This window comes from Plecotus auritus (assembly GCF_963455305.1).
Source record: "Plecotus auritus genome assembly, chromosome: 1".
NCBI lineage: Eukaryota > Metazoa > Chordata > Mammalia > Chiroptera > Vespertilionidae > Plecotus > Plecotus auritus.
The window spans coordinates 248,258,803-248,283,264 of NC_137770.1; the positions used below are offsets into that span (position 1 = coordinate 248,258,803).

Here is a 24,462-nt window from a genome sequence, read left to right on the forward strand (position 1 = left end):
TGTCCTCAGGGCTTTTTTAACCTTCTTTTCTGCGGGCGGGAATCTTAGGGGTTTCAGCAGAATATTCATAAGCTTCCCAGGTGCACTTTTAATATGTTGATGCATCAAAATGAGCAAATGGGGGCGCGAAGGTGGGGCGCCAAGCCAGGCCAGGCACCCCTCCCCTCTGGGCACCACGGGCATTTATACCCCCTGGCTTAACAGCGCCTCCTTGTGATGTCACCCCGCGCCACAGCCAATTGGGGGGACTCTCCCGGGCCCTCGGCCCCCCCCCCCCCCCCGCCCCGCGCCTGCCTTGTCCCCTGCTGCGCCAGGCCCCTTCTACCCGGACCCGGACCTCGAGCCTCCCAGTCCTGGAGGCAGCCACGGAGCGGGAAACCCTAGAACTAGCGGTGCTGTCGGTCCGCCACGTGGGCGGGTCCTGGCCCAGGGGTTTCCATGGTGATCGCAGCCCGGGCCTGACGCTGCAACGCTTCTCCCATCTGATGGCCTAGACCTCGGAGAAAGATGGTCAGGGCCGGCAGGCTATAGGTGGCCTGGGGCCAGGACAGAGGATACGGAGGGGAGGGCCCGGGGACAGCACCCCCACCCTTCTGTCTCACCACTGCGCCCTTGATGAACAGTCCATTCTATACCTGGACTTTGGGTCCTGGACCTGCTGTTGAAAACATCGTCGGTCTTTCCCAGCCCCCGTTTCTCTCTAAATGGGTGACACTAAATATCTCCGGTACTAGTCAGTGTCAGCTGTCCTGGTCTCTGCGTGCAGTGGGTGCAGGCAGAGGCATTCCCTGGGGCCATTTAGCATGGTCTTCCCCTTCGTCGTTGCAGGGACTGCCTCGGGGAGGGAGGGCATTTGACCCAGTTCCAGCCAACAGAGCAGCCGTGGGCAAACTACGTTCGGCTGTTCTATCCGGCCCATGGAGCCGAAAGAGCGGAGGGTTCTCTTGCTCTCCCCTCTGCTCCTTTACTTTGAATTTATATTAGTTCACACAAACACTCCATCCATGCTTTTGTTCCAGCCCTCCGGTCCAGTTTAAGAACCCATTGTGGCCCTCAAGTAAAAAAGTTTGCCCACCCCTGCAATAGAGCCTGAGAGGGTGCCTGCTGAGGAGGCAGGTGGGTTCCGGGGTGTCGTGTTTTTCACTAAAAATAAGGCAGATGGCAGGGACCAGTCGCCGCTCTTTGCCTTTGACCTGCGAGGGTGAACATGTGATGCTAGGATCTGTAGCAGCAAAATGAGACCTTGCAAAGGCGGTCTCCGCTGACCCGACGGGTGACCCACGCTGGAGCCTCCTGACGCCGGACGGCTCCTTGGGAGATGACAATCACCTGCACCGGCGCCACTTTGGGCCAGAAGGTCTGGTGCACGAAGCGGAAGGCATCCTAGCCGATCCATTTCTCCCCCAGCATCGTCGGCATACTTCTGTGCCCAGCCCACCTTCTCACTTCCAGGGTTTGTAATTCTCCTGCCGAGACACAGGCCACGGACGAAGCCATGCCTCCCTTCCTCTGTGTCCTCCTGTCCTGCTCCTCGCTTCCCACAGAGGCGGGTGCTAAAAACGTGGGTGATGAGGGGATCGGCTTTCTGCTTTCAGTGCGTGCAGGGTGGGGACGGGCCGTGGGGTGTGTGCTGTGGCAGGATGAGCACCCGCATCTTCAGGTCCCGGGCCTGCCAGGCTCAGGAGGGGCCCTCCCGCCTGGGCTGCCGTGGCCCCATTTCCTGCCGACACAGTGTAATGACATTTTTCCTGTCATAAACGCCTCGTGTGTCTGCGAGGGTTTGGATTTGTCCTGCGGCAGGAGGCAGTTGGTCACCTGCTGCTGTGGTGCGGGTTCTCCGGTTCGCCCTCCTGTTGGTGGCGTCCTCTGCCCTTCCCCTGGGGGGGTGAAGCCAGCCAGCATCAGGGCTTCAGTCCTGGGGGGCGCAGCTCCGGCTCCCCTCAGCATTCTTTGTGGCCCTGAGCCGAGTTTGCCCAGAGGGAGGGAAATGGAGGTGTCGACATATTTGTGGCCCATCTTGGAGGGGCATCCGTCCCTTCTGCTGTATTCTGGTCATGGAATGGCCAGCAAGACGGTGCGTGTGTGAATGCCAGGGGTGGGGTCATCGGAGGCTGCCCCACCACCCGCCTTTTCAAAGCGCCAGCTTTTGGCTTTGTTAATCCTGTCTAACACAGGCTTTTCTATTTTTTCCTAAAATATACTTTTACTTATTTCAGAGAGGAAGGGAGAGGGAGAGAGAGAAACACCAATGAGAGAGAATCATGGATTGGCTGCCTCCTGCACGCCCCACACTGGGGATGGAGCCCGCAACCCGGGCATGTGGCCTGACCAGGAATTGAACCGTGACCTGGTTCATAGGCTGATGCTCAACCCCTGAGCCACGATGGCTGGGCCAGTTTGGGAGGTATTTTCATAGGTGAGCACCAAGCGAGGGGTTAAAAGCATTTGTTTTGCAGACAGATACCTAGTTCCCCATCATCCTTTATGAATCCCCCGACTTTCTCACTGACTTAATGGATTATAAAAAGAAATAGACAACAGGAATGATTTCGGGATGGTCTACCTGTCCCACAGAACTGCCCCACAGTCCAGTGTCCGCTCCCTCCGGGCATGAGGGCCTCCCAGGGCTGTCCGGGTCCTTCCCATCATCAGCGCCGGAGCACCTACCCTTGGGGCCAGGTCCCTTCTGGACCTCTTGAACTAAGCACCGGCTGGAGGTGATGGCCAGACAGACTGGGGCGTGGAACTCTTTCCAGCCACACCCGGCCACCTCCCAGGACGCCCCCTCCCCGCCCCCCAGGGCAAGCCCCGGAAACCCTTGCTCTGCCTTCTCTTGGAGCTGGTTCCCAGCGCTGTGCTCACAGGGGACCAGGAAGCTCGCCCAGGCGCCTCCCGTCCAGGCTGCCCGCTTGAGCAAGCGCAGCCCATCAAGCCGTGTTTGGGGAGGTAGGTGTGCGGGGCAGACGCGTGTTTGGTGCAACCGGAAGGAGGAAGCATGGAGGCCCGGGCCTGGCAGATGCTGGTGTGGAGCCGAGGCGGGCGTGGGCAGACTGGCCTCGGGCGGGGCGGGCGGGCGCCGTCTGCAGCCGCCCGCGTGGTGCTGCGCGGTGCCCGCGCCGGGAAACAGGAGGCCGCTGGGCCGGAAGCCCCGCCCGCGCGCGCGCGCGCGCGCGCCTGTCCCCGCCCGCCCGGTGGAGCGGCTGCTGGCGCGGCGCGGCGCGGCTCGGACGGCGGCGCCGGGGCGCAGGCGAGCAGGCTGAGCAGCGGACGGCGCCCAGGCCGCCCCAGGCGCCGGGCTCGCGGCGGAGCGCGCCGGACTCATCGGGGCCCGCGGCCGCCCGCGCCTTTCAATGGGCAGCTCGCACTTGCTCAACAAGGGCCTGCCGCTCGGTAAGGCCGCGCGCGCGCATTTCCGGCCGCGGGGGCGGGGCGGCGGGCGGGGCCGCCGCTTTGTGTGCGAGTGCGCGTGCGCGCCGGCGTGCGCGCGCCGGCGGCCTGGGGGCGGGGCTGGGCCGGGGAGCGCCGAGCGCGTGCGCGTGCTGCTGCGTGGGAGTGCGCGTGCGCCGGCGCCGCCCTCCCGCCCGCTCGCCCGCCACCGCGCAGGTGACACAAAGGGGCGCGGGTCCTCGACCTTCCAGCCCCCGGCCCGGCCGCCCTCCGGCATTCTGACCCGGTGATTCACAGTCCCCGGCCTGTCAGGTTCCCTGGCCCCGGCTTTCCCAGACCCACGGTGCCCGCACCCGCCAGGCCTCAGATCGCAGGTCCCGGTGTCCGCCCCCCCAAACGTTAGCTCCCAGGTCCCGGGTGTCCACCCCCCAGGCCTCAGATCTCAGACCCTGAGGTCCGGGGCCCCATACCTGAGATGCCAGACCCCAGCGTGTGGCCCCAGACCCCGGTGCCTGGCCAGAGGCTCTGGGCCCTTCGCTGCCCGGGGTCTGCCCGCGGGCCAGGGCCCGTCGCAGGGAGGTGAAGCCCCTGACCTGTCACTCCCTGTTGTGACTACCCCCGAGGGCTTAGCGGGCCAGGGATGCCACACCGGAGTGACACGATTAACTGCAAACAACTTGCTTTGAAAGGAAGGAAAGGAATTGCATTCTGGCCCAGGGGCGTCTGGCCCTGCCCCCGGGGCTCCTCCTCCAGCTGTTTGCTGCCCACTGAGGGCGGCCCGGCTGCCCTGGATGCTGGGCCGCTTGGGAGGTGGCAACCCTCAAAACGGAGGGTTTTCTCTGAGCAACAGGAGCCCGGGGCGCCTTGCCCTCCAGCCGGGTGGTCTTAGTGGGGCTTAGTTCTATAGCCGGCCCTGTACTGCCATTGGGATGTTTTGTCCGTTTCTGAAAACGTATGGAATTATATAGCGTCCAGCTCGTGGGGAGGGTGGCCTTCAGCGGGCACAGCCCTGCAGCCTCTGCATGGGTGCACAGGTGGAGGTGGGGGCAGGCGCCCGCACTGCCCTGCAGCGGGTGGCGCCGCCAGAACTTAGCAAACTGCAGGCCGCAGGCCCTTCCCTGAGCCGATGTTTCCACCTTAATAATTCAAGAGCTTTGGACCCAATTATGTTTGGCACCTTCCCCCCTCGCGTTTGGGAGATGTCAGAAACGGGGGCCTTCGCGGGGGCTCTAGGCCACGCTGGGGGGACCTGAGCCTGGGGCCGGGGGTTGCAGGCCGGGTTGGGGAGGGCCCCCGCTGCCTTCCTGCCCTGCCGACTGCCGGTGGCCATCTTGCACTCTAATCCTTGTCAACCCCCAGCCTGCAGGGCTGGGGCCTCCTCCTGGGAAGGGCCAGGCGTGGCGGGGAGGGTCTGCGGCTTCCTCTTCCCCGCCCCTCCCCCTGCCCTGGAGCCTGCAGAGTCAGGCTCTGGCCGGTAGGAGGGAGGGGCTGCCGTCACACCTGAGCTGCGGGTGGGAGGCCGGAGCTTTGTTTGGCTGGGCGCCCAGCCCTGCCCTCTGCCTGCTCGCGAGAAGCCAGGGTGCCCGAGAACCGGTCTTTGAGCTGGCAGTTCCTGGAGCAGCCAGCACCTGGCCAGGAGCCAGCCCCTCACAGCGATGACCTCTGCGATTGATCGGGGTTAGGGCAGATTCACTTCCTCATCACCCGGCGGGCGTGAGGAGGGCCTGCTGGTGCTGAGCCACCCCCACGAGGAGGTGAATGCGGCCTTCTTGCCGGTGCACTGAACCAGCCACCGCCCCCACCCCCCCACCCCCGCCCCGCTCCAGGTGGCGGGAGGGTCAGAGGGTCAGCTGCACGCACATGAGGGCTGAGGGCCCTTTCTCCTCTTCAAAGCAGCAGCTTCCTTTGTATAGAAACACGCTTGGCTTTGGGAAGCTGGGCATCAGGCTGTGAGGGCACTGCCGCCCACCCACCCGCGTGGTGGCATCCAGGGACCCTGTCCTGTGGAAGTGTCCTCAGAGGCCGCCCCTCTGCAGGGGAAGGCGCTTGGGGTTCAGAGCTAGGTCTAGCGCGGCTCCCCACAGCCCCTGGCGGGTGACGCTTGGTGGGGCTTCCTGGCCAGAGCACGGCCCGCCTGGGCGGTGCGGCCTGAGGGTGCTGATGCACTTGGCTGGCCCCCTGTGCTGCGGCCGAGACCCTGCTGGTAGGTCCTGGTGCCACCGGGGTCAGGTGCGAGGCGCCGTGAGGCACGTGTCCTGTGCCAGCTCTCCTAGAGCACCCTGCCGGTGGCATGAGGGAGGACCCATGCCGGGCGTGTCCTCCTCACTGTGGACAGCTGGCTCAAGCCCTGGCTGGCCCTGGCCCCGCCGTCCATGCAGGTGGGGTGACCCACACCACACTTCCGGCTGCCCCCCAGGACAGAACCTCCCTCCACGTCAGGGCTCACCTCTTCCAGAAGCTCAGCCCGGGGGCTGTGTGTGCCCTGGCCCCTCAAGCCCCTCGGTCTCCTGAGCGGAAACCCCTCTTCCTACAGAGCCAGGGAACTTGGGGGCCTGTTGTCAGGCGGACAGCAGGGAGGCCCTTAGTGCTGTTTCTGCCTGTCATTCCGGGGAGGTGGCCGCAGCCACGCCAGGTGGGGCTCTGGGCATGGAGGGCGGGGTGACCTGGTGAGGCTGGGACCTGGGTGGTCGGGAGAAATCCCAGCTGGTCCCCTGGTGGGGCCCGGCAGCACTGCAGCCTGAAGGGGGCCCGTTAGGGACCCGCCAGGTGGCCCGTGGCCCGTGTAGGTGGGCTCGGTGTCCACATGCCTCGTCCATGGTGACTCGTCAGGCGCGTCCGTGGCAGAGGCTGTGGCTTCAGTTGGCCGGCGCTAACCACGGGTCTTTCTGAATCTGATGTGAGTCCTGCGGCCCCCGCGGGTCTCCCTGCAGCAGGTACTTGTGTTGGGGGCCGGGGGTGGGCAGTTGCTGCCCCGTGTTCTTCCCGGGAGCCTGATGTTCTCACCGCCAGGATCTGAGCGAGGGGCCCGAGCAGAGGGGCTGGTTCCGGGGCTGGGAGAGAGCTGGGCGTTTGGGGCCAAGTTCTGGGTGAGCTGAGTGAGCTGCTTGTCAGAGCTTCGAAGGGCTCGGCGCCTCCTGTGACCCGGGGTGTGCCAGCTGCACCCCAGGTCCTTCCTGAGTGCCCGTGCAGCAGCGTGTGGCCTGACGGGCGGGGCTGCCGCAGTCCCTCCCTCGCTCCGTTTTCTCAGATGAATGGCTTTAGGCCCTCGGAGATGCGCCGGAGGCGATGGAGGTGGTCGGAGCGTCCGCCCCGCGCTGCGTGTTGGTGTGTCGCGCGTGTAGTGCTTGGTCAGTTGACGTCGGCCGTCCCTCCTGTCCAGGCTGCGGGGAGCACGTCGCCTGCTGTCCTGGACTCCGTGCGGGACACGGCCACGCCTGTGCGCTGTCACCTCTCGGAGTCACTGGCTGCAGGAGTGGACGGTGTCACGAGGCCCGGAGGCCGAATCTGGCCGTGTGACCGGTCAGCAGGCGCACATCAGGCGGTTGTGAGAACTCACTCCCCACGCTGCCCGCTGGGCGCAGAGGCAGGCGCAGAGGTGCGTGCGCAGCGGGGCTGACGTGCGGACCTCTTGGCTGTGAACCAGCACAGCCGCCGTCCCGGGGTGAACGCCGAGGCGGGGAGGTGGGGGGCGGGGAGGAGGGGGGAGCCCAAGGGAAGAGAAGGGGCCTGGAGGGTTCAGGTACTGGGATGTGCAGGTGCAGCCCGGGCATAAAGGCACTCTGACGTCTGTGAGGTGAGGGTGAGGGCCGGGGATCAGCTCTGCTGGGAGCTGGTGGGAGACTGGACGGGGCAGGCCGACCAGGGCAGGTCTCACACCTAAACCCTTGGGCAGCCTGATGCAACGTGAGGTGACCCATTCGTGCTCCCCGCTGGCCCCTGTGGCTGAGAGGACCGAGTCACTGCCTGGGAGGTGTCCTGGGCACTGGCCACCCACTCCCCACTATGAACTGACCGGGTCACCAAGGGGGCGGGGCTGTCCCTGTACGGACACGTACTGCTGAGCAAGGGGACCTGCAGGCCCCTCGAGCCACTCCGGGACCTGGAGGCGCGGCCAGCTGTGGGCAGAACAGAGCTTCCTTGATGCTGTTTTCACGAAAGGTGGCGGGGGGGGGGGGGGGACACGGGGACCAGAGGGCGCGACGCCCGAGCACCGCGGGGCCTGGTTCACCTCCGAGGGCGGCGAGGACCCTCGGGACATGTGTGCAGCGCCAGCGCATCACCCCTGGGGCTGAGCCCCGGGCCCCTCGGAGGGCAGGACCGTCCTGGCCATCAGGCCGCGTGGCGGGTGTGAGGACAGCGGCTCAGCTGCCTGTTTGGAATAAGCTCGTGGTGACTCTGGGACTCTCGGGAGCGAGAAGAGGTGAAGGAATTAGTTCGCCTTGGGCTGCAGGCCTTTGGGGGTCTGGGGAGCCCCTCCTGCCAGGGCCAGTCCCACCGCGGGCGGGAGCCACTGCAGGCCGCCTCGCTGCTGCGACACTCAGGCCTGGTGTCCCGAGGAAGCCCTGCTGGGCCCGCTGAGACCAGGGACGGGTTCCACCGCTGCTGGCCATCACGTGACCTGCAGCCGGCGTCCTCGCACCTGGCGCTGTCCGCAGCGTCTTCTGGGGAGGTCAGGGCCGAGGGCGAAACTGGCCTCCGACTGCCCTGAGCTGGCCTGCCGCCACTGGCTGCCCGGTGGTCAGGGGCCTTGGGACAGCCGCCCTGTCCTGGCCGGTGGGGGGGCTGCGGTGACGGCTCACGGGGCACTTCATGCAGCGAAGTGAAAGGCTCCGTCGTTTGCAATGAAAATCGTTTCCCGTGTTCTCGAGTCACGCGTGTCATAAAGCCGAGAGCAGAGGGGCTGTGAGTCTGTCGTGAGAGGTCGGAGGGGCCCTCAGGGTGTCGAGTCGGTCCCATGGGAGCCGCTGTCCATGCGGAGTGGGCGTGGCGGGGGCCGGGGCGGCTGGCCTGGGTGGGGCATCCCGTGCCCGCCTGGACCTGCCGCCCGCCTGGCTCATGAAGAGCTGATGGCGGTGACTAGAGGGACCGGGAGGGACGGGCTCTGCTGCCACAGCTGAGGGGTCAGCCCGCTGGAGCAGGCTGCAGCCAGGAGCAAGGATCCGGTAGGGGACGGACCTGGCGGGGCGGGGCCTCAGGGCGCTGGCCACAGGGGACTGGGGAGCCGAGGCCTGCCGTGGACCCACGTGGCCTAGCACCCCCCGCCCGGGCCGGTGCGCAGCCCAGCACGGGGAGAAGGGCTCGTGAGCCCTGTGTGGCAGGGAGCCGGTGGTGAGGGTCGGGGTGGCACTTGGCCCCACGGAGGGAACGGAGGGGAGATTCTTCCAGATGTAGAGCCCTTGGAGCTGCCGTCTCCGACGCCTGGGATGCGAGGCGGCACCGGCTGCAGCTGGCAGCCCTGACCTGGCTTCCTGGGGGCCCACAGCCCGGGTCCCGGGGGCGTGAGGCTGTGTACATCCGTGGCCGTCCCCGGCTGTGGTGGGGCCAGGCTGCCCCGTCTCCCAGTGGGCGGGGGCAGGGCCCTCCTGGGGAGGCTACCCTGCGCTGGCCACCAGGGCTGCGTGTTGTCACGGTGCACACCTGCGTGTCCAGCCACCTGTCGGGTCAGCCCTGCGCCCGTGCCCAGGCCCGGAACCTCCTCCAGCTGGTCCCGACAGGTGCGAGCCTCCGTGCCCTCAGCCCTGGCCACCGTCCGGTCACCCCGCCGGGGCAGAGCTGCGCACGCAGCACTTGGGGCGAGAGCGGCTGAACTGAGCGCCGGTCCCTGGCGCTGCCCGGGAGGCCAGTGGTGTGTGTGCCGGCCTGGGGAAGCCGCCCCCCACCCCCCCTCCCCCGGGCTCGCTGTGGGAAACTGGCGTCCCTGTCGGGGCTGCACTGCGCCCTCCGCGGGGCCTTGCTGCAAGTCCCAGGCCCGGGAAGTCATAGGGACCTGAGGTAGAAGCTTCCGGAAGGAACTGGCTGCAGACCTGCCTCCTGGCCTCCTGGGTCATGGGCACCGGTGGCTCCGGGTGGGGACAGAGCTCTGTGGGGTCCCGGTACAGGGAGGGAACATCGGCCGGACTTCAGGGCAGGCCTCTCGCAGCGTCTCCGTCCTGGCCACAGCCCCGCGGTCGCTCCCTCGCCAGCGTCGGGCGCCGCCCCAGCCGGCGTGGACCAAGCTCCGCCTGGTGGACGTGCTGGTGTCTGAGGCCGGGCCTCGGCGGCGTGTTAACGTGTCTCTTGTGTTTGATTTTTAGTCAGACTCTGAGCCTGGCGCGGGCGCCAGTGGCTGCCGTGGACCCGGAGCCTAAGAGCTTTGGTTCGAGACAATTAAGGACGTGGGATGAGGATCCAGTGACAGGACGCAGGTCTGCCTGGGGATTCGAAGATAAAACGTGTTGAAAAGTCGAATTCATGGTCGTGGAAGCCGAGCCCATTTTAGGCAATGTCAGGTTGGTAGGGGAGCCGGAGTGGAGGCCGTGCTAACCCTCCCCCCGCTCCGCCAGGGGGCGCCGCGCCCGGGAGCGTCCGTCCGTCCGTCCGTCCGCCGGTGCCGCCGGGCCTGCACCCCCATGCAGTGAGTGGGTCAGGACGTGAGGGGTTCCTGCGCAGGAACGGCGCCCGCTGCCGTGTTTGCTGCGTGTTTGCTGCGTGTTTGCTGCTGTGCTTGGTTTCCGTTGGGAAGCGGCAGGGCGGGGGGTGGGGGGTGCGGGGGAGGGTCCTGGGGCTGATGGAGACCTGCAGTTCCGCCGGGCTGGCCCGCGGCAGGCGGTGCTGCGTTTGCTCTGGTGTCTGTGGCCTCCGTGTGGGCGGGGGTCTCGCTGCTGAGCCCCGTACCTGCACCACCTTGATGGTTCCAGTCCGCCCCTCCCCCCCGCCCCAACACACACACGGCCGTCGGCCAGGAGCCCTGACGCTGGGCGAGGGCAGCCTGCTTCTCGAGTCGCTGTGCCCGGGTCCCAGCTGGGCCTCTGGCCCCGGCGCCTCCCCCGCGGGCGTCAGGTCAGGCCGCAGGGTCGGAGTGCGCAGGGTCAGAGTGCCGCTGCTCTGCCCGTGGCCACGGAGGGCCCTGCACGTGTGGGTGGTTGTGTCGTGTGGCCCGTGTGGACCTGCTGGACGTGGGAGTGGGCGCTGACCACGTCACGTAGGAACGGCAGCCGGGAGCCTAGTTCTCGCGGGAACGAAGGTGACCAGCCTCCTTGTGGTCAGGTGGAGCCGAGGGGGCCTGGGCGCGCTGCTCTCTGCTGCTGGGCGGGCGGGGGGCGGGCCTGGAAGCCGTGGCCGGGCCTTGCAGACCCCACACTGGGGCCGCTGGCCACGGGTCTCGGCATCTCGGCATCTTCGCTGTTTGCGAAGGCGGGTGGGCAGCGCACCCACGGGAGCGGTGGCCGTGATGGGCGGTGCGGCAGTGAGGGCTGGCATGGTCGCCCCTCCTGGCTGCTCCTGAGCCCTGGGCGCTGGCCTGTGCGGTGGGTCCCGGCGAGTCCCTGCGAGGGGCGGCGTGGCCCGGCCCGGACGGGGACCCCTGGGAAGCCGTGTCCCCTTCGCCCAGAGCGAGGTGCAGCTGCCTCACCTGCGGAAGGAGCTGAGCCCTCTCGTGTGGGAGGTCGGGTCCTCGTGTGGGAGGTCGGGTCCCCGTGTCCACCCTCTCTGCCTCGGCACCACCCGGCCAGGGTTTGGGGGCAGCCAGGCCGCAGCCTGAGGCAGAAAGGAAACATGTCCCAGCGCCACGTGGAGACCGCCCTGCGGGTCCTGTCACCCGTGGTCTGTCGTGGTGTCAGCGAGCTGTCCTTTTCCCACTGGTTTCCACTCACATCTGACGAGGGTCAGGTGACTGGACATGGAGCACCATCCCCAGGGTGGTGTGGCGGGCGTGGGGGTGGCTGGCGGGTTTCCCGGGCCGAGCGGGAGGCTGAGCGCGTGTCTGTCATTGCAGGCGTCCGACCCCCGATCATGAACGGGCCCCTGCACCCCCGGCCCCTGGTGGCGCTGCTGGACGGCCGGGACTGCACGGTGGAGATGCCCATCCTGAAGGACGTGGCCACGGTGGCCTTCTGTGACGCGCAGTCCACGCAGGAGATCCACGAGAAGGTGACATGCGGCGCTGGGTGGGGGCGTGGTGGGCGGGACCGGCCCCAGGCAGGCCCTGCAGGAATTCGGGCTTCCGTGGCGCCACCGCCCTGTTGGGAAGAAGAGACGGGACTCACCCTGAGGAGCTTTTCAGTCTCCGTCTCCATCACAGCAGCTTTGCCAGAGGCGGGGCCGGGGCTGTGGGGGCGGGGGGCAGGGCCCGGCAGCCTGCGGTGGGCGGTGGCGCTGGTGCAGCCCACCGTGGTGTCTGCTTAGGGGTCCTGGGGTCCCCCCGATGGGAAGTGGTTAACCTGGTTTTCTGTGTGTAGTCACGGCCAACTAAGTCCTTCAGAACCACCTTCCTGCGGAGACAGGGCGGAAACTGGACCCAGTTTTAAAAACCCAGCAGCATCCAAGAGCAGGCGGGCCTGAAGGCCGGTCCCTGGGAGGGGCGGGCCTGGGTGGCCGCGCCTGCTGTTCTGGAAGCGGCAGCTTTGGGCAGCCTTGCCGCGGGCCGGGTCATGCCGGCCACCTGGTCGGGGTCAGGCCTGGAGAAAGGACGCGACGGAAGCCAGCACCCTCCACGTCTGCACGGGCTGTGAGCTCGGCCTCATGTTCTTGTCGGCCGTTCTAGTGCCCCGTCGCCCACAGTCCAGGGTAACAGGCAGTGGAGGGGGGCTGGCTGAGCGGAGACCCCAGGCCGTGAGCACAGCCACAGCCAAAGGGAGAAGAGAGCGTGACCTCCGACCAGGAACTGATAACTTGGGAAGTGGCAAACGCTGCAGAGGATCTCGACCTGAAAGAGCCACGCTGTGGGAGGACCCAGGGGGTAGGAGGCCGGACGAGGACGACGGTGGGGAGAGGGGCCGGGTGCGGCGTCTACACACTCCTGACGGAGCCTCAGAACGACGGGTGGGCCAGACCCTGCGGAGACGCGGCGGACAGTGCCCGAGGCTGCGGGGACCAGGGCCAGCGGCGAGGCCGGGGCCTCGGGAGGACAGACGCCTGTGGTTACCCGTGAGGCTGGGCACCTGCCTGTCACACCCCCACGGCCACACCTTTGGTTTTTATGCCAGAGAAACAGCTCACGCACGTGAGGTTCCCAGCAGCCTGGCTCCTGGCTCCTGGCCTGAGACGTGACGTCCCTCCCCCGGGCGACGGATGTTGGATGTTGCAAAGGGAGCGAGCTGCCCAGAGACCTGTGACCTACAGAAGGCGCGAGGGCGGCGGTGCCGGGGCTGAGGGTGTGTGGGTGCCGTGCTGGCCTCTTGGGCGAGGAGATGCTGGTAGGGGGTGGTGGTGCCGGGGCTGAGGGTGTGTGGGTGCCGTGCTGGCCTCTCGGGCAAGAATTTGCTGGTGGGGGGGGGGTGGTGCCGGGGCTGAGGGTGTGTGGGTGCCGTGCTGGCCTCTCGGGTGAGGAGATGCTGGTGGGGGGTGGTGGTGCCGGGGCTGAGGGTGTGTGGGTGCCATGCTGGCCTCTCAGGCGAGGAGATGCTGGTGGGGGGCGGCGGTGCGGGGGCGGTGGGCAGGGGCTGAAGGCGGTGCCTGTGGTGCTGGCGGCCAGGCCTGTGTCCACGGTGGCTGCTGAGCGACGGGGTGACCCCCTGGAGCTGGGCGCACACGCTCACGGCAGGGCCGCTGGAAGGTGGCGAGGTTGTCCCGAGGGAGCTGGCTGGGGACAGGCACCCTCTGCGGCGCTGGCAACTGTGAGCCCTGAAACGTGCAACTGGAAAGACATTCCTAAAAAAAGCAGTTCGTGGGACGGAAGAGACGCAGAGGACTTTTAAACCGTCACCAGCCGTGTTCAAACAAGTTTTGCCAATAAATTTGAAAACTAAGACCAAACAGCCGGCTTCTCCTCAAGTTGTAACTGGCCGGAACCGCCTTGGCAGTGAATCCCTCCCACGGGAGCAAGTGACAGCCCCGCCCCACCCGGCGGGCGGACGGACGGACGGACGGACGGACAGACGGCCCCTCGGCCCTTAGCGTCCACCTCCCGGCGCAGTGTCCTCAGCTCTGAAGTGCCTCCTGCCTGTGCAGGGAGCACCCTCAGCCAGGACCGCTTGCCCAGGAAGAGCTGGCCGTTAAAAACGGGTGCATTGAACGTTAATGGGAGTTGGAAGGGCAGTCCCGAGAAGCCCGGAGGATGATGGGGAGGATGAGGCGGCCGACGGGAGCGCTGTGACCCGGGTGCCCTCTGGCAGGTCCCCAGGGGACACAGACCTGGGCAGCGTTTCCCCGGGGTGGCCGCGTGCCCGAGTTGTGTCAGCACCGTCCCTCTTTCTGCTGGAACCCAGACGTGACGGCTGGCGCCTCGGCCGCCTGGGGATGGGAATGCCCGGGAGCGAGGAGGAGCCGGCTCCTGGAGTGTGGGGCTGACAGAGGCTCCCCGGCCGCCCGCCCGCACAGGCTGTGGCGAGGAGGGGGACTGGCTGCGTGTCACTGTGGCGGGGAGCCCCGACCCCTCACAGCGGCTGGATGTCGACCTAAGTGCTGCGGGAAGAGGCGGGTCACCACAGTGCGTGAGCAAAGGCGCCTGCACTCGGCCACGCGAGTTCAGGTTCTGCCAGCGCCGGGGGTGGTGGTACCGGCAAACCCAAGGCCAGCCGCTGGGTGCTTCAGAGCCGCTGGGACGGCTGGTGCAGCACAGGCAGGCTCCTGTCCCTCAAGGTCGGCCCCTGTGAGGGGAGCGGCGACGGTGAAAGGAAGAGGGGCGCCCAGACGCTGCGTCCATCGGGGCTGGTGGGAGCTGGCCCTCCTCGCCGGGAGCCAGTGCCAGGAGGAAGGTGCTGGGCCGGTGAGGAACGAGGGAAGTCCAGGGAAAGCGCAGAAACGCCCTGTCGTGTGGCCGGTGGCTCCTGGGAGGCTGCGTCCCTGCTGAGAGTGGAACAGACGCTGGAAACAGCCCCTCCCAAGGGAGCACGGAGTGGCCTCCAGTCTGTGGGCAGAGGCCTGGTGACGTCCGAGGGGCCCCTGGTCCGTGGGCACTGGAGGACCGTGCGGAGGGATACGCTTACTGCCCTGAGACCAGGACAGTCCGTCCTGCACGAGGCGGTGGGTGGGAGGCCGTCTGATTGGACGACAAGGAGACGTCGCATGCGGAAGTGCCCGAGGCAGGGGAGACCAGGGTGTTGGCAGGACCTACAGCAGGGAGGACCGACGGACGTGGTCGACGATGCTCCGGTCCCGGGAACCACAAACCAGCAGGGGACCCCCCCACCCCCAGGCGCTCGGGGCACCGCTTGCTGCGGGAACACACGGGGCTGTGGCCTGAGGCAGCTGGGCCCTCGCAAGGAGACATCTGAAGCATCGACGCTGGGCCTGCACATGGCGGCTCGTCATGGAACCTTCTGGAAGGCTTCAGAGGGGCCCTGCCTGTAGATGGGGACTCAGGAGACGGTGAAATGGAAAGACACCCCCGAAAGCTTGTGCCTGGTGCCCACTGAACCCTGGCTTTGCCACGGTGCTCAAACAGCACCCTTGGGGCCCTGCTGCCATGGGAGTGCCACAGGCCCTGCTCGGAGCCTCTGCACGTGGGACCTGGGTCACCCTGTTCTGGAGTTGAGGGCACCGGGTTAGTCACTGGCCTGGTCACGCAGCTGCGGGGGGGCCCCGAGTGGACATCTGCCCACCTAAGGGACAGACTTCCTCCCGGAGGTGACACAATACCCGGGTGTCGGCTGCTCTGCAACCACAGAAGGAGCCGTGGGAACCTGCATGGCGGCCCTGCCCCCGGGTCCCGGGCGGGGCGGGCCCGGCTGTGGGCTTTCTGCCACATTGGAGCGTGGCCTCCGCTACAGCTGGCGGGGAGCCGCTCTGAGGAGCATCCCCGTCCTTACTCTGAGCCTTCGCCTGGCGCCAGGTGATGAACAGTAGGCTAGGAAAAGGACTAGGACGTGAAAAAACAACATGTCAAGACACACACGTGGGCAAGTTCCAGCTAAAATCAGCTAGCAATTCGTACCCATCGCAGTTCCCATTCAAACTGCCCAGCGCTGCATGGCCCGGCGGGGGGCGCCCCCCGGGGTGAGGCTGGGAGCCGCCCAGAGCCTTTGGAGGGCTCTGTGGTCCACCCTCTGGTTTGTGTTTCTAAGAATGGACACCCAGGACATGGACAAGCACTGGACGCAGCCGAGCGCCCAACCGTGGGAGCGGGCAGGCCACTGGGCCCCTCGCTGGGACGGAGCGCGGGCTCCCAGCAGCAGCGCAGACTTCACTCGGGATTAAGCCTGCGGGCGCGCTGTGCCTCGAGGGCTGTGGGTCTGGCCTGTCGGCAGCTGCGCCTCACCCTGGCGAGGGCCGTCACCCAGCCCTGCACAGGCCTCACCTCTCGTGTCTCTGAGGCTGGGGCTGCTGCTCCTCGGGCTCCGTTGATGGGTCCGCCTCCATTTCTAGGGCACGGCTGTGCCTGCCCACAGTGGGCACCCTCCCATCTGCCCACACTCGACTTGCCACAGGTCCCCCCTCACCAGCTCTGTGGCTTCCCCCCGCCCCCCAGTTCACACAAAAGAGGGGGCCGAGCCCTCCCCCACCCCTCCACCCTGTGGCCTTCGCCACACTCACTGCCAGGCTGTCCTCCCCACGCACTCCTGGTTCGTCCCTCTGCCCCTCATGGGCACTGGCTGCTCCTCGGCTGGCACAGGGCCCTCCCGCACCAGGTCCATCCTGGCACAGAGGTCCGTTGCCTGCGCTGCCTGACATCCCCTGACCCCGGGGCAGGTACCCAGCAGGCCAGCCGCACACCCCCTCAGCGCTGCCCTGCCTCCAGGAGCTGGTCCCAGACCCCAGTGCAGGAGCGGGCCCCTCCCTTCATCTCACAAGCCCCGGCCAGCCCGGTGCCTGCAGGACCAGGGTCCAGGCCCCTGCCCCGCCACCAGCCATCTGCCTGGCCCTCAGAGTGGCCCCGAGGCCGCCTCTTCCAGGCCGCCTCCAGGGAGCTGTCTGTTCTGGTGGCTGTATGTCCAGCTACAGCGGAGGCTCAGGCTGTTAGCCCTGCATCCCACACGTGGAAACCCACTCTGCTCGTCCACCTAGCGGGTCCACGTCCAGGCTCTTCTGGGTGCGACAGGCTTCTCCCTCAGCTCACACGTGGCGCACGGGAGCCCGGCAAGTTGTGCGCAGCGGGGACTCGGCCTCCCTGCCGTCCCGGAGGCTCCACCTGCAGTAAGGCAGACGGCAGCCCAGGTTCCACCGGCCACTGTCTCAGCGACTCTGAAGTGTCCTTGGCTGCAGGGCCCACTGCTCGTCCTCGGGGGAAGAACACGCCCTGTCCCCCAGTGACGACACGGCCTGTCCTACCGGTGCTCCGGCCCATCCAGAGTGGCCCGGCCATGGCCTCTGCCCTTGAGCCCGGAGATTGGACCTTGTGGGTCATCCGCCTGCATCTGGCTGTTGCCAGAGCATTTCCCCCCCCAGAACCCAACCCTGGGGTTTGGGCCCGATGCCCTCCTTGACCCACAAGGAGTCCCCACGGAGCTGCCCCCACAGAGGGGCCCTGGGAAACCAGGTGCTGGCGCTGGTCCTGCCCCGGGGAGCTGTGTGCTCCTGTCTGGTTTTGCAAGGAAAGTAGTGAGCCCTCATCTCAACTCCTAGGAGACACGCACCGCCCTGGGGCTTTGGTTCTGGACACTGTGCCCCCCAGTGCTCAGCATTCTCCATCCACGTAGTGTCTGGTGCCCAGCCTGCCCTCCCCATGCTGGCGGTGGGGGCAGGGACCCCTGCTTTCCTGGCTGGGGCACCTGGTCGGCTCAGGCGGCTTCTGACCCCAGCAAGCCTGCTGCGCGCACAGGAAGCTGCGGGGCTGAGGGGAGGTGCCCACGGCTGCCCGTGTTGGGCCAGGCGGGCGGGGCGGCTTCGAGGCACTCACGGCCGCTGTCCTCACCGCAGGTGCTGAACGAGGCGGTGGGCGCGCTCATGTACCACACCATCACGCTGACCCGGGAGGACCTGGAGAAGTTCAAAGCCCTCCGGATCATTGTCCGGATCGGCAGCGGCTTTGACAACATCGACATCAAGTCGGCTGGGGACTTAGGTAGGACGGGCCCTTTCTCCAGTCCGCGGTGTCCTTGGTGTGGCCTCCCCCGTTCTGGGCTGTGCCCAGCTCTGCTGCACAGCAAGCCTCCACTGCAGCCTCCAGTTTGGCTGCCGGCGACCTGCGAGCCGGCGTCATGGGGCCCCACGCGGTCGGCCCCGGCACGTGCAGGCTCCAGTGCTTCCCTCAGCCTGCCCGCGCCTGTTCCGTCTGGGGGCAGCTGGCACTCGGCCTCAGCTTCCCAACGCTCCCTGGGCCGGCGGCCAGTGTGTCCTTGGGTTTCACACGTCCCCGTCCAGGAGACACGGGAAGGGCAGTACGTGTTGTGAGTTAGGACACGCATGACTGTGTGTACACCTGTGACTACACGCACACACATGCACATGACACAGTGAAGCGGATTTAACGTGGACGGCACCATGCTACGCGGCCAGGGAGGCGCGGCCACACCAAGGAGACCTGAGGCTGAGCTGGCACCTCTGGTGTCTGGCATTGCCCCCTCCCACCCCCCGCGGTGCAGCGTGGGGAGCCTCAGGCCCTGGGGTCACTGCTGACCTGTCCTAGGCAGTGTCTCCAGGAGGCGCCTGCAGGTGGAGCTACGGCCTGGACACCTTCCTGACCCTGCGCAGTCGGCCCTCGGTCTCGATCCCACGGCGGCTGACGGTTGGCCAGGGAGTCTGGGCACGCCCTGTGTCACCCGCAGGCCGGGCCGGTGGGGATGCAGAAGTCCGGGGCCTGCTGCCCCTTCTCAGCTGGGCTGCTGCCCCTTCTCGGGTGGGCAGCAGCTTGCTTCCCCCCCGGCCTCCCTGCGCCCCTCCTGCGCTTCCCAGGGAGCGGGGTGTGGCCCTTCCTGGGTCCTCGTGCAGCTGTGTGTGTGCCAGGCCCCAACCCAGCCGCCGGGGGTCTCCTCGTCAGGGAGACAGGAGACAAGGGGTGCGCCATGCAGGTTGTTGGGGAGGGGGGTGAGGGCCAGGGCTCAGGGATGGGGGGAAGGGAAGGGGCCGGAGCCACTGGGGCAGATCCCAGGAGCAGCGTGGGCGAGGGCCACATGGAGAGCAGTGGGGGCCGAGGCTTGCATGGAGAAGCTTGAGGCAGCTCACTTTCCAGGGTCACTCTGCTGCTAAGGAGGCCCGTCAGGCTGGAGGTCGGGGACATGGGGGCACAGGGCTTCAGGGGATAGGGATGGCCATGGGGGCTGCGGGGGATGAGAGGATGGGGCCCATCCCTCTAAAACGAAGCCTCCATTGGCCGGGGAAGACAGGAGTGAGGCCTGTAGGTGTGTGGCTGTGGGGCTGGTTCCAGATTCTTCCCTGACCTTGACCCCTTCCCAGGAGGTGGAGGAGCAGGTGGTCCAGCCAGGGCCCAGGCGTCCCATTTTGTCCCGTCTCCTCCGTCTGCCCCGTGGCGGCTTTCCCACCTGGTGTTTATCTTGTGGCCTCTGGGTGGCCTGGGGCGTGTCCTTGGCCGCTCACACGTGAAGCACCGGGATGGCCGTGGTGACCACCCAGCATGTCTTGTGTCCCCAGGCATCGCTGTCTGCAATGTGCCAGCAGCGTCCGTGGAGGAGACGGCCGACTCCACCATGTGCCACATCCTCAACCTGTACCGCAGGACCACCTGGCTGCACCAGGCGCTGCGGGAAGGCACTCGCGTCCAGAGCGTCGAGCAGATCCGGGAAGTGGCTTCTGGAGCCGCCAGGATCCGTGGGGAGACCTTGGGCATCATCGGACTAGGTGAGTTCGCCTCTGCCCTCACCCTCTGCGTGGGCTCAGCCGACGACGAGGTCCCCCACCCAGAGACGGTGAGGGGCGGAGGGGCTCTGCCCCGAGGCTGTGCGGGCCTGTGCCCAGGAACACCAGCCACGGCCCCAGGCAGACATCACCCGGGTGCCCACAGGTCACGCACACTCATGCTCACCTGCTGCCCTGTCTGTGGTGACGGCTGAGTGGATGTGGCCCTCGGGCGGGCCAGGTGGCCCTGAGGGCCCTTCGCCACTTTGCCCGCCAGGGCTTGTCGCCAGCAGTGGCCGTGGCGGGAGGAAGGTGTTCTCGCTGCCATACAGTCCCTCATTCACCCGCAGCTCACGCAGTGGCCCCTGTCCCGGCGGGGGGGGGGGGCGTCTGGCCCAGCACACACGGGGGCAGGCCAGACCCACAGCCCCACCCCGTGCACTGCCTCCTCGTGTCCGCTGAGCGTCCATCTGTGCTCCCTGTGGGCTGCCTCCAGCCCCTGCCCCTTTTCTGAAGCCCATCCCCTGCGCGGCCACGTGGGGGGTCTCATGGCTACTGATTTGGTGGCCCCATGCTCAGTATTGGGGGGGCAGAAGCCTTGGAGCCCAGAGGGTCTGCTCTCACGCTGAGCGTATGCACTGAGGCAGGGGCCCTGGCCGAGGTGACGCCCGTCTCCCCCCAGGTCGCGTTGGGCAGGCGGTGGCACTGAGGGCCAAGGCCTTTGGCTTCAACGTGCTCTTCTACGACCCCTACCTGCCGGACGGCACCGAGCGGGCCCTGGGGCTGCAGAGGGTGAGCACCCTGCAGGACCTGCTGTTCCACAGCGACTGCGTGAGCCTGCACTGCGGCCTCAACGAGCACAACCACCACCTGGTCAACGACTTCACCGTCAAGCAGGTGGGCGGAGCGGGGTCAGGCGGGGGCCAGAGGTCAGGGCCAGGCGGTGGGCATGCCCAGGGAGCGACAGAGGGCTCCTGCTAGCTGCCCCCCCGGTCCAGGGCCAGCGCCCTTCTCTGCTCCTGGTCCCGCTGGGAAGCTGGCTGCCCAGGCTGCGGTGGGCTTGCCCCCCAGAAGCCCCTAAGGGCCGTGGCCTATGGCAGACGTGAAGCCGCTGAGCGTTCGGTGCCAAGTTCCCGGCTAACGGGGGACACGGGGACCAGAGGGTCTTGGGGCCGCCCGAGGGTTGAGGCTCACATCACAGCAGAAGCGATGGCACTGGGCAACCCACACGCTCACCCAGTGTGTCCTGAACCGGGGCTGCTCCCACAGTGGGGGCGGGAGGCCACACAGGCTGAGCCTGCGGCCAGCCCGGGGAGCGAGGACCGCGAGGCACAGCCCCAGGCCTTTGCCGGCAGGGCCCGCCAGCCTGGTGGCCTGCCTGGGAAGTGCCAACGCGCCGTCCTCCCGCCCTCCCGCCAGCAGCAGGTAGTGAGGCGGCCTGGGCTGACTTGCTCTGGGCGTTGTTGGGTGTCTTCCAGATGCGACAAGGGGCCTTCCTGGTGAACACAGCCCGGGGGGGCCTGGTGGACGAGAAGGCGCTGGCCCAGGCCCTGAAGGAGGGACGGATCCGTGGCGCAGCCCTGGACGTGCACGAGTCGGAGCCCTTCAGGTGACTCCGGCAGGGCTTTGGGTGTCCCCGGACGGCACCTCCCCCACCAAGCACTCTCCCCGGCTCAGGCCCCTCACTAGCTGGCATCAGCACCCATGACGCGAGGCCCGGTGCCCACGGGCACCTCTAGGCCACAGCCTCCAGCAGCCAACCGTCCACGGGCAGGGGTGTAACGTGCCCAGCCCACGACCCCGCTCCAGGAGGACCTTCCGCGCAGGCCCGGCCAGGTCTCAGCAGGCGGCGGCCAGCACAGCACCGGGGCCAGGACCGCTCTCGGCCCTGTACCTGCTGGAGAGGGGGCGGGCTCAGACCTGCACTTCCTGCGGATGCCCAGGGCACGGTGTTGATGGTTGCCCAGGTGTGCGAGGTGGCCAGCCCCCACGTGGCAATGTCCAGAGGCCCCACAGCCGAGAAGCCAGTCTGAGGCCGCCGGCCAGCCTGGGTGGGTGGTGCCAGCAGGGCCTGGGGTCAGAGCCAGAAGCTCCCGGGACCAGTGTTCCCTCCAGGCGAGGCCCCCACCCCCGCTGTCGGGAGGCCGTGGACGGGCCTGAGTGCCTTGAGGACCCTGGGTCTGATGGAGGGTGGGAGCCCGGGCTGTGGCTCTGACCTGCGCTGTGCTGTCCTAGCTTCAGCCAGGGCCCCCTGAAGGATGCCCCCAACCTGATCTGCACCCCCCACGCGGCCTGGTATAGCGAGCAGGCGTCCATCGAGATGCGCGAGGAGGCGGCCCGGGAGATCCGGAGAGCCATCACAGGTGGGCGGGGCGGGGCGGGGCGCCAGCAGGGCCCGGGGTCCCTCTGAGGCTCTTTGAGGTGAGAACCACCAGGTGACGGGGGTGGGGGCACCTCCGCCTCTCACCCATTCAGCTGAGTCCGTCCTGAGCTGCCCTCCGAAAGCCCCAGGCCTAGCGGATGGGGTGGGGGTGACTGCCAGACCGACAGGACCCCCATGCTGAGGGGAGCTGGGAGGAAGGGAAGCATGGCTGGGGGACCCGTGTTCTCGACCGAGCTGCCTCTCCTGGGGCCCCCCAGTGGCAGCTGTGTAACAGGGACGCCGTCCTTCCCGTGCCCCTGCCGCCCAGGCCGGGTCCCCGACAGCCTGAAGAACTGCGTCAACAAGGACCACCTGGCAGCCGCCGCCCCCTGGGCCAGCATGGACCCGGCCGTCGTGCACCCCGAGCTCAACGGGGCTGCCTACAGGTGAGCGGGCGGGGCAGGGGCGGGGGCGGGGACAGTGGTCAGGGACACAGGTCTCGGGGACGGCTCTCGGGGGAGAGGGGCTCAGCCCGGGCTCTGGGCCTGGGTGTCTGTGCTCCCGTGGGCCCAGTGGACACAAAGGTCAGGAGTTGGAGCCTGAGTAGGGTGGCCTTCAGGCGGGTGGAAACGAGCATGTGGTGGAGGCCATGCTGGGAGCAGGGTCCAGGGTTCGGGGAGGCGGAGGGGGGTCAGGGTACCGGGAGGCCAAGGGGGGGGTCAGGGTATGGGGAGGTGGAGGGGGGGGCCAGGGTATGGGGAAGTGGAGGGGGGGGCCAGGGCATGGGGAGGTGGAGAGGGGGGCCAGGGTATGGGGAGGTGGAGGGGGGACCAGGGCATGGGGAGGTGGAGGGGGGCCAGGGTATGGGGAGGCGGAGGGGGGGTCAGGGTATGGGGAGGCACAGGGGGCCAGGGCGGGGTCCTCCCAGCAGACAGCTTGGGACGCAGCGCCTGCCCTGCCACTGGGCTCACGGTGGCCTCCCTCCTTTCCTAGCAGGTACCCCCCAGGCGTGGTGGGCGTGGCTCCCAGCGGCATCCCGGCTGCCGTGGAAGGCATTGTCCCCAGCGCCATGTCCCTGTCCCACGGCCTGCCCCCGGTGTCCCACCCGCCCCACGCCCCTTCTCCCGGCCAAACCGTCAAGCCCGAGGCGGATAGAGACCATTCGAGTGACCAGTTGTAGCGCGGGCGGAGCTCTGCAGCCTCGGTGCCGGGTGCCGGCAGCCGGGCCTCGGACAGGCGCCGGCGAGGAGGCGCCCTTGGATGGCGGTGGCACTCCAGAGACTGTCCGGGCGCCCAGCAGCGGGAGGTGGCGCCGGCTCCCCGCGTTGCCCAGTCCCGTCCTGAGGCCGTGCCACCCCGTGTTTTGCGTCCTCGTTAAGCAAAGCAGTTAGTAGTAACTATCATGAATGTCCTAGTCTGTGTGCAGCCTTTAGAACATCGCCAGGGATCTGTTTGCTTAGCTGTCACCAACCAGACCGAGAGCGCCAGCAGCCCTTCGGATCGCTCCTTCCCCGCGGAACGTGCCGTGCAAGGCAGTTGGCAAACTTCTCAGGACTACGAATCCTTCCCGTTTTTCTTTCCACGCCACACAGTGCATTGTTTTTTCTATCCGCTTGTCTTATTTTTAGAATAATTTAGAGAAACAAAACCAAGGCTGTTTTTCCTAATTTTGGCATGAACCCCCGTTCCAAATGAAGACGGCACCGCGAAACAGCGGGAGAGGCGGGAGCACGCAGTGCCCGCCCTCGGCGCTGCCCCGGGGTGCGAGGCGCGGCGTCTGGCCTTGGCGGTGCCGTCCTGCTGATGTGGTAGGCTAGCAGTATTTTGGTTAAAATCATGTTCGTGACTGTAACCATTTGTATGAATTATTTTAAAGAAATAAAAATCCAGAAAGAGCCGGCACGCCCAGCTTCTACTTCAGTGGCTTTGTCTCATAGGACGCTGGTCTCAGTGCTGGCTCGTGGCCTCGGGGGCTGAGCCGGCAGCCCTGGGACACTGGGGCCATGGTCCCCACCCTCGTGTGAGGGAGCCTCCTACCTGGGCACCTCTGCGGAGGGGGCCGCCAGCGGGCAGAGGGGCGGAGCTCCAGCCTGGCCAGTGGGCTCACCTGCCCTCACAGGGGCCGGTCCTAGAGCAGCTCAAGGCGAGTCCATTTCGTCTCCTGCTGACACAGCCGACTGTGGTCCTGGCCCCGCCGAAGCCCCGTTGGCACCGAGCGGAGCCTGTGCATGTGGGAGCACCCTGACCCTCTGAGCCCACCCTGTACCCCACAGCCTCAGGATGCCCCGAGCCCTGTGTGGCCCTGCACCTCCGTCCCTGACCTCTGCCCTCCTGTGCGCCGGTGTGGCCTGGATTTGTGGCTGTGCTCCCTCATCCATCAACTAGACGGGCCGCGTCGGCCTGCACCGTCCTTAGCTGGCGGCTCCACCCACTGCTCGAGAGGTACCGGCACAAGTTGGGGGAGGACACACCTTTCGCAGGTGACAGGAGCTCCCTGCGCAGAGGGCGACTCCTGGTGGGCAGATGTTGGGCCGAGACTGCCGAGGGCCTGGCCACCCTGCTCAGGGCCCTGCACCCCCAAGAACAAAGCATGAACCCTGGTGCTGGAGTGAAGAGGCGGTTCCCTGGGCCTGGTGCAGAGTCAGAGCGGGGGCAGGGCAGTGGTGCCGGCAGACCGCAGGCCTAGTCCCAGGCCCAGCCCGGCCCCCCTGCCTCCATCAGGCTGCCTCTCTGGTCATTCAAGGAACTCAGCAGCCACTGCCCTCAGCTCTCTCCCCTCAATCTGGGTGCTGCTCTGGGGGTTCAAGGCCGTGGGGACACTGAGTGAGTACAGGTTGGGCCCTGGA

The 24,462-nt window shown here is 67.3% G+C and overlaps 1 protein-coding gene across 5 annotated transcripts; it reads left to right on the top strand.

The window, feature by feature from the left end:
- Positions 1-3,182: 3,182 nt before the first annotated feature.
- CTBP1 (C-terminal binding protein 1) lies at positions 3,183-23,516 on the top strand. 5 transcript variants are annotated; one of them, XM_080687735.1, is made up of 10 exons: positions 3,183-3,390; positions 9,681-9,875; positions 11,360-11,514; positions 17,380-17,524; positions 19,051-19,257; positions 19,937-20,151; positions 20,733-20,863; positions 21,490-21,617; positions 21,945-22,062; positions 22,613-23,516. In XM_080687735.1, the coding sequence occupies exons 2-10, from the start codon at positions 9,869-9,871 to the stop codon at positions 22,794-22,796; spliced, it is 1,290 nt and encodes a 429-aa protein (XP_080543861.1). In that variant the 5' UTR covers positions 3,183-3,390; positions 9,681-9,868; the 3' UTR covers positions 22,797-23,516. The 5 variants fall into 5 exon arrangements, with proteins under 5 accessions (XP_080543861.1, XP_080543857.1, XP_080543859.1 ...); XM_080687733.1 differs by having other exon boundaries at positions 3,194-3,390; positions 22,610-23,516; XM_080687734.1 differs by lacking the exon at positions 3,183-3,390 and adding an exon at positions 3,557-3,673 and having other exon boundaries at positions 22,610-23,516.
- The last annotated feature ends 946 nt before the right edge of the window (positions 23,517-24,462 follow it).

Coding starts and splice junctions, on each gene's coding strand:
- CTBP1 (XM_080687731.1), top strand. CDS start 3,351: ATGGGCAGCTCGCACTTGCTCAACAAGGGCCTGCCGCTCG. Junction 3,391..11,359: donor CAACAAGGGCCTGCCGCTCG/GTAAGGCCGCGC, acceptor CTGTCATTGCAG/GCGTCCGACCCCCGATCATG. Junction 19,258..19,936: donor CTTGGGCATCATCGGACTAG/GTGAGTTCGCCT, acceptor GTCTCCCCCCAG/GTCGCGTTGGGCAGGCGGTG.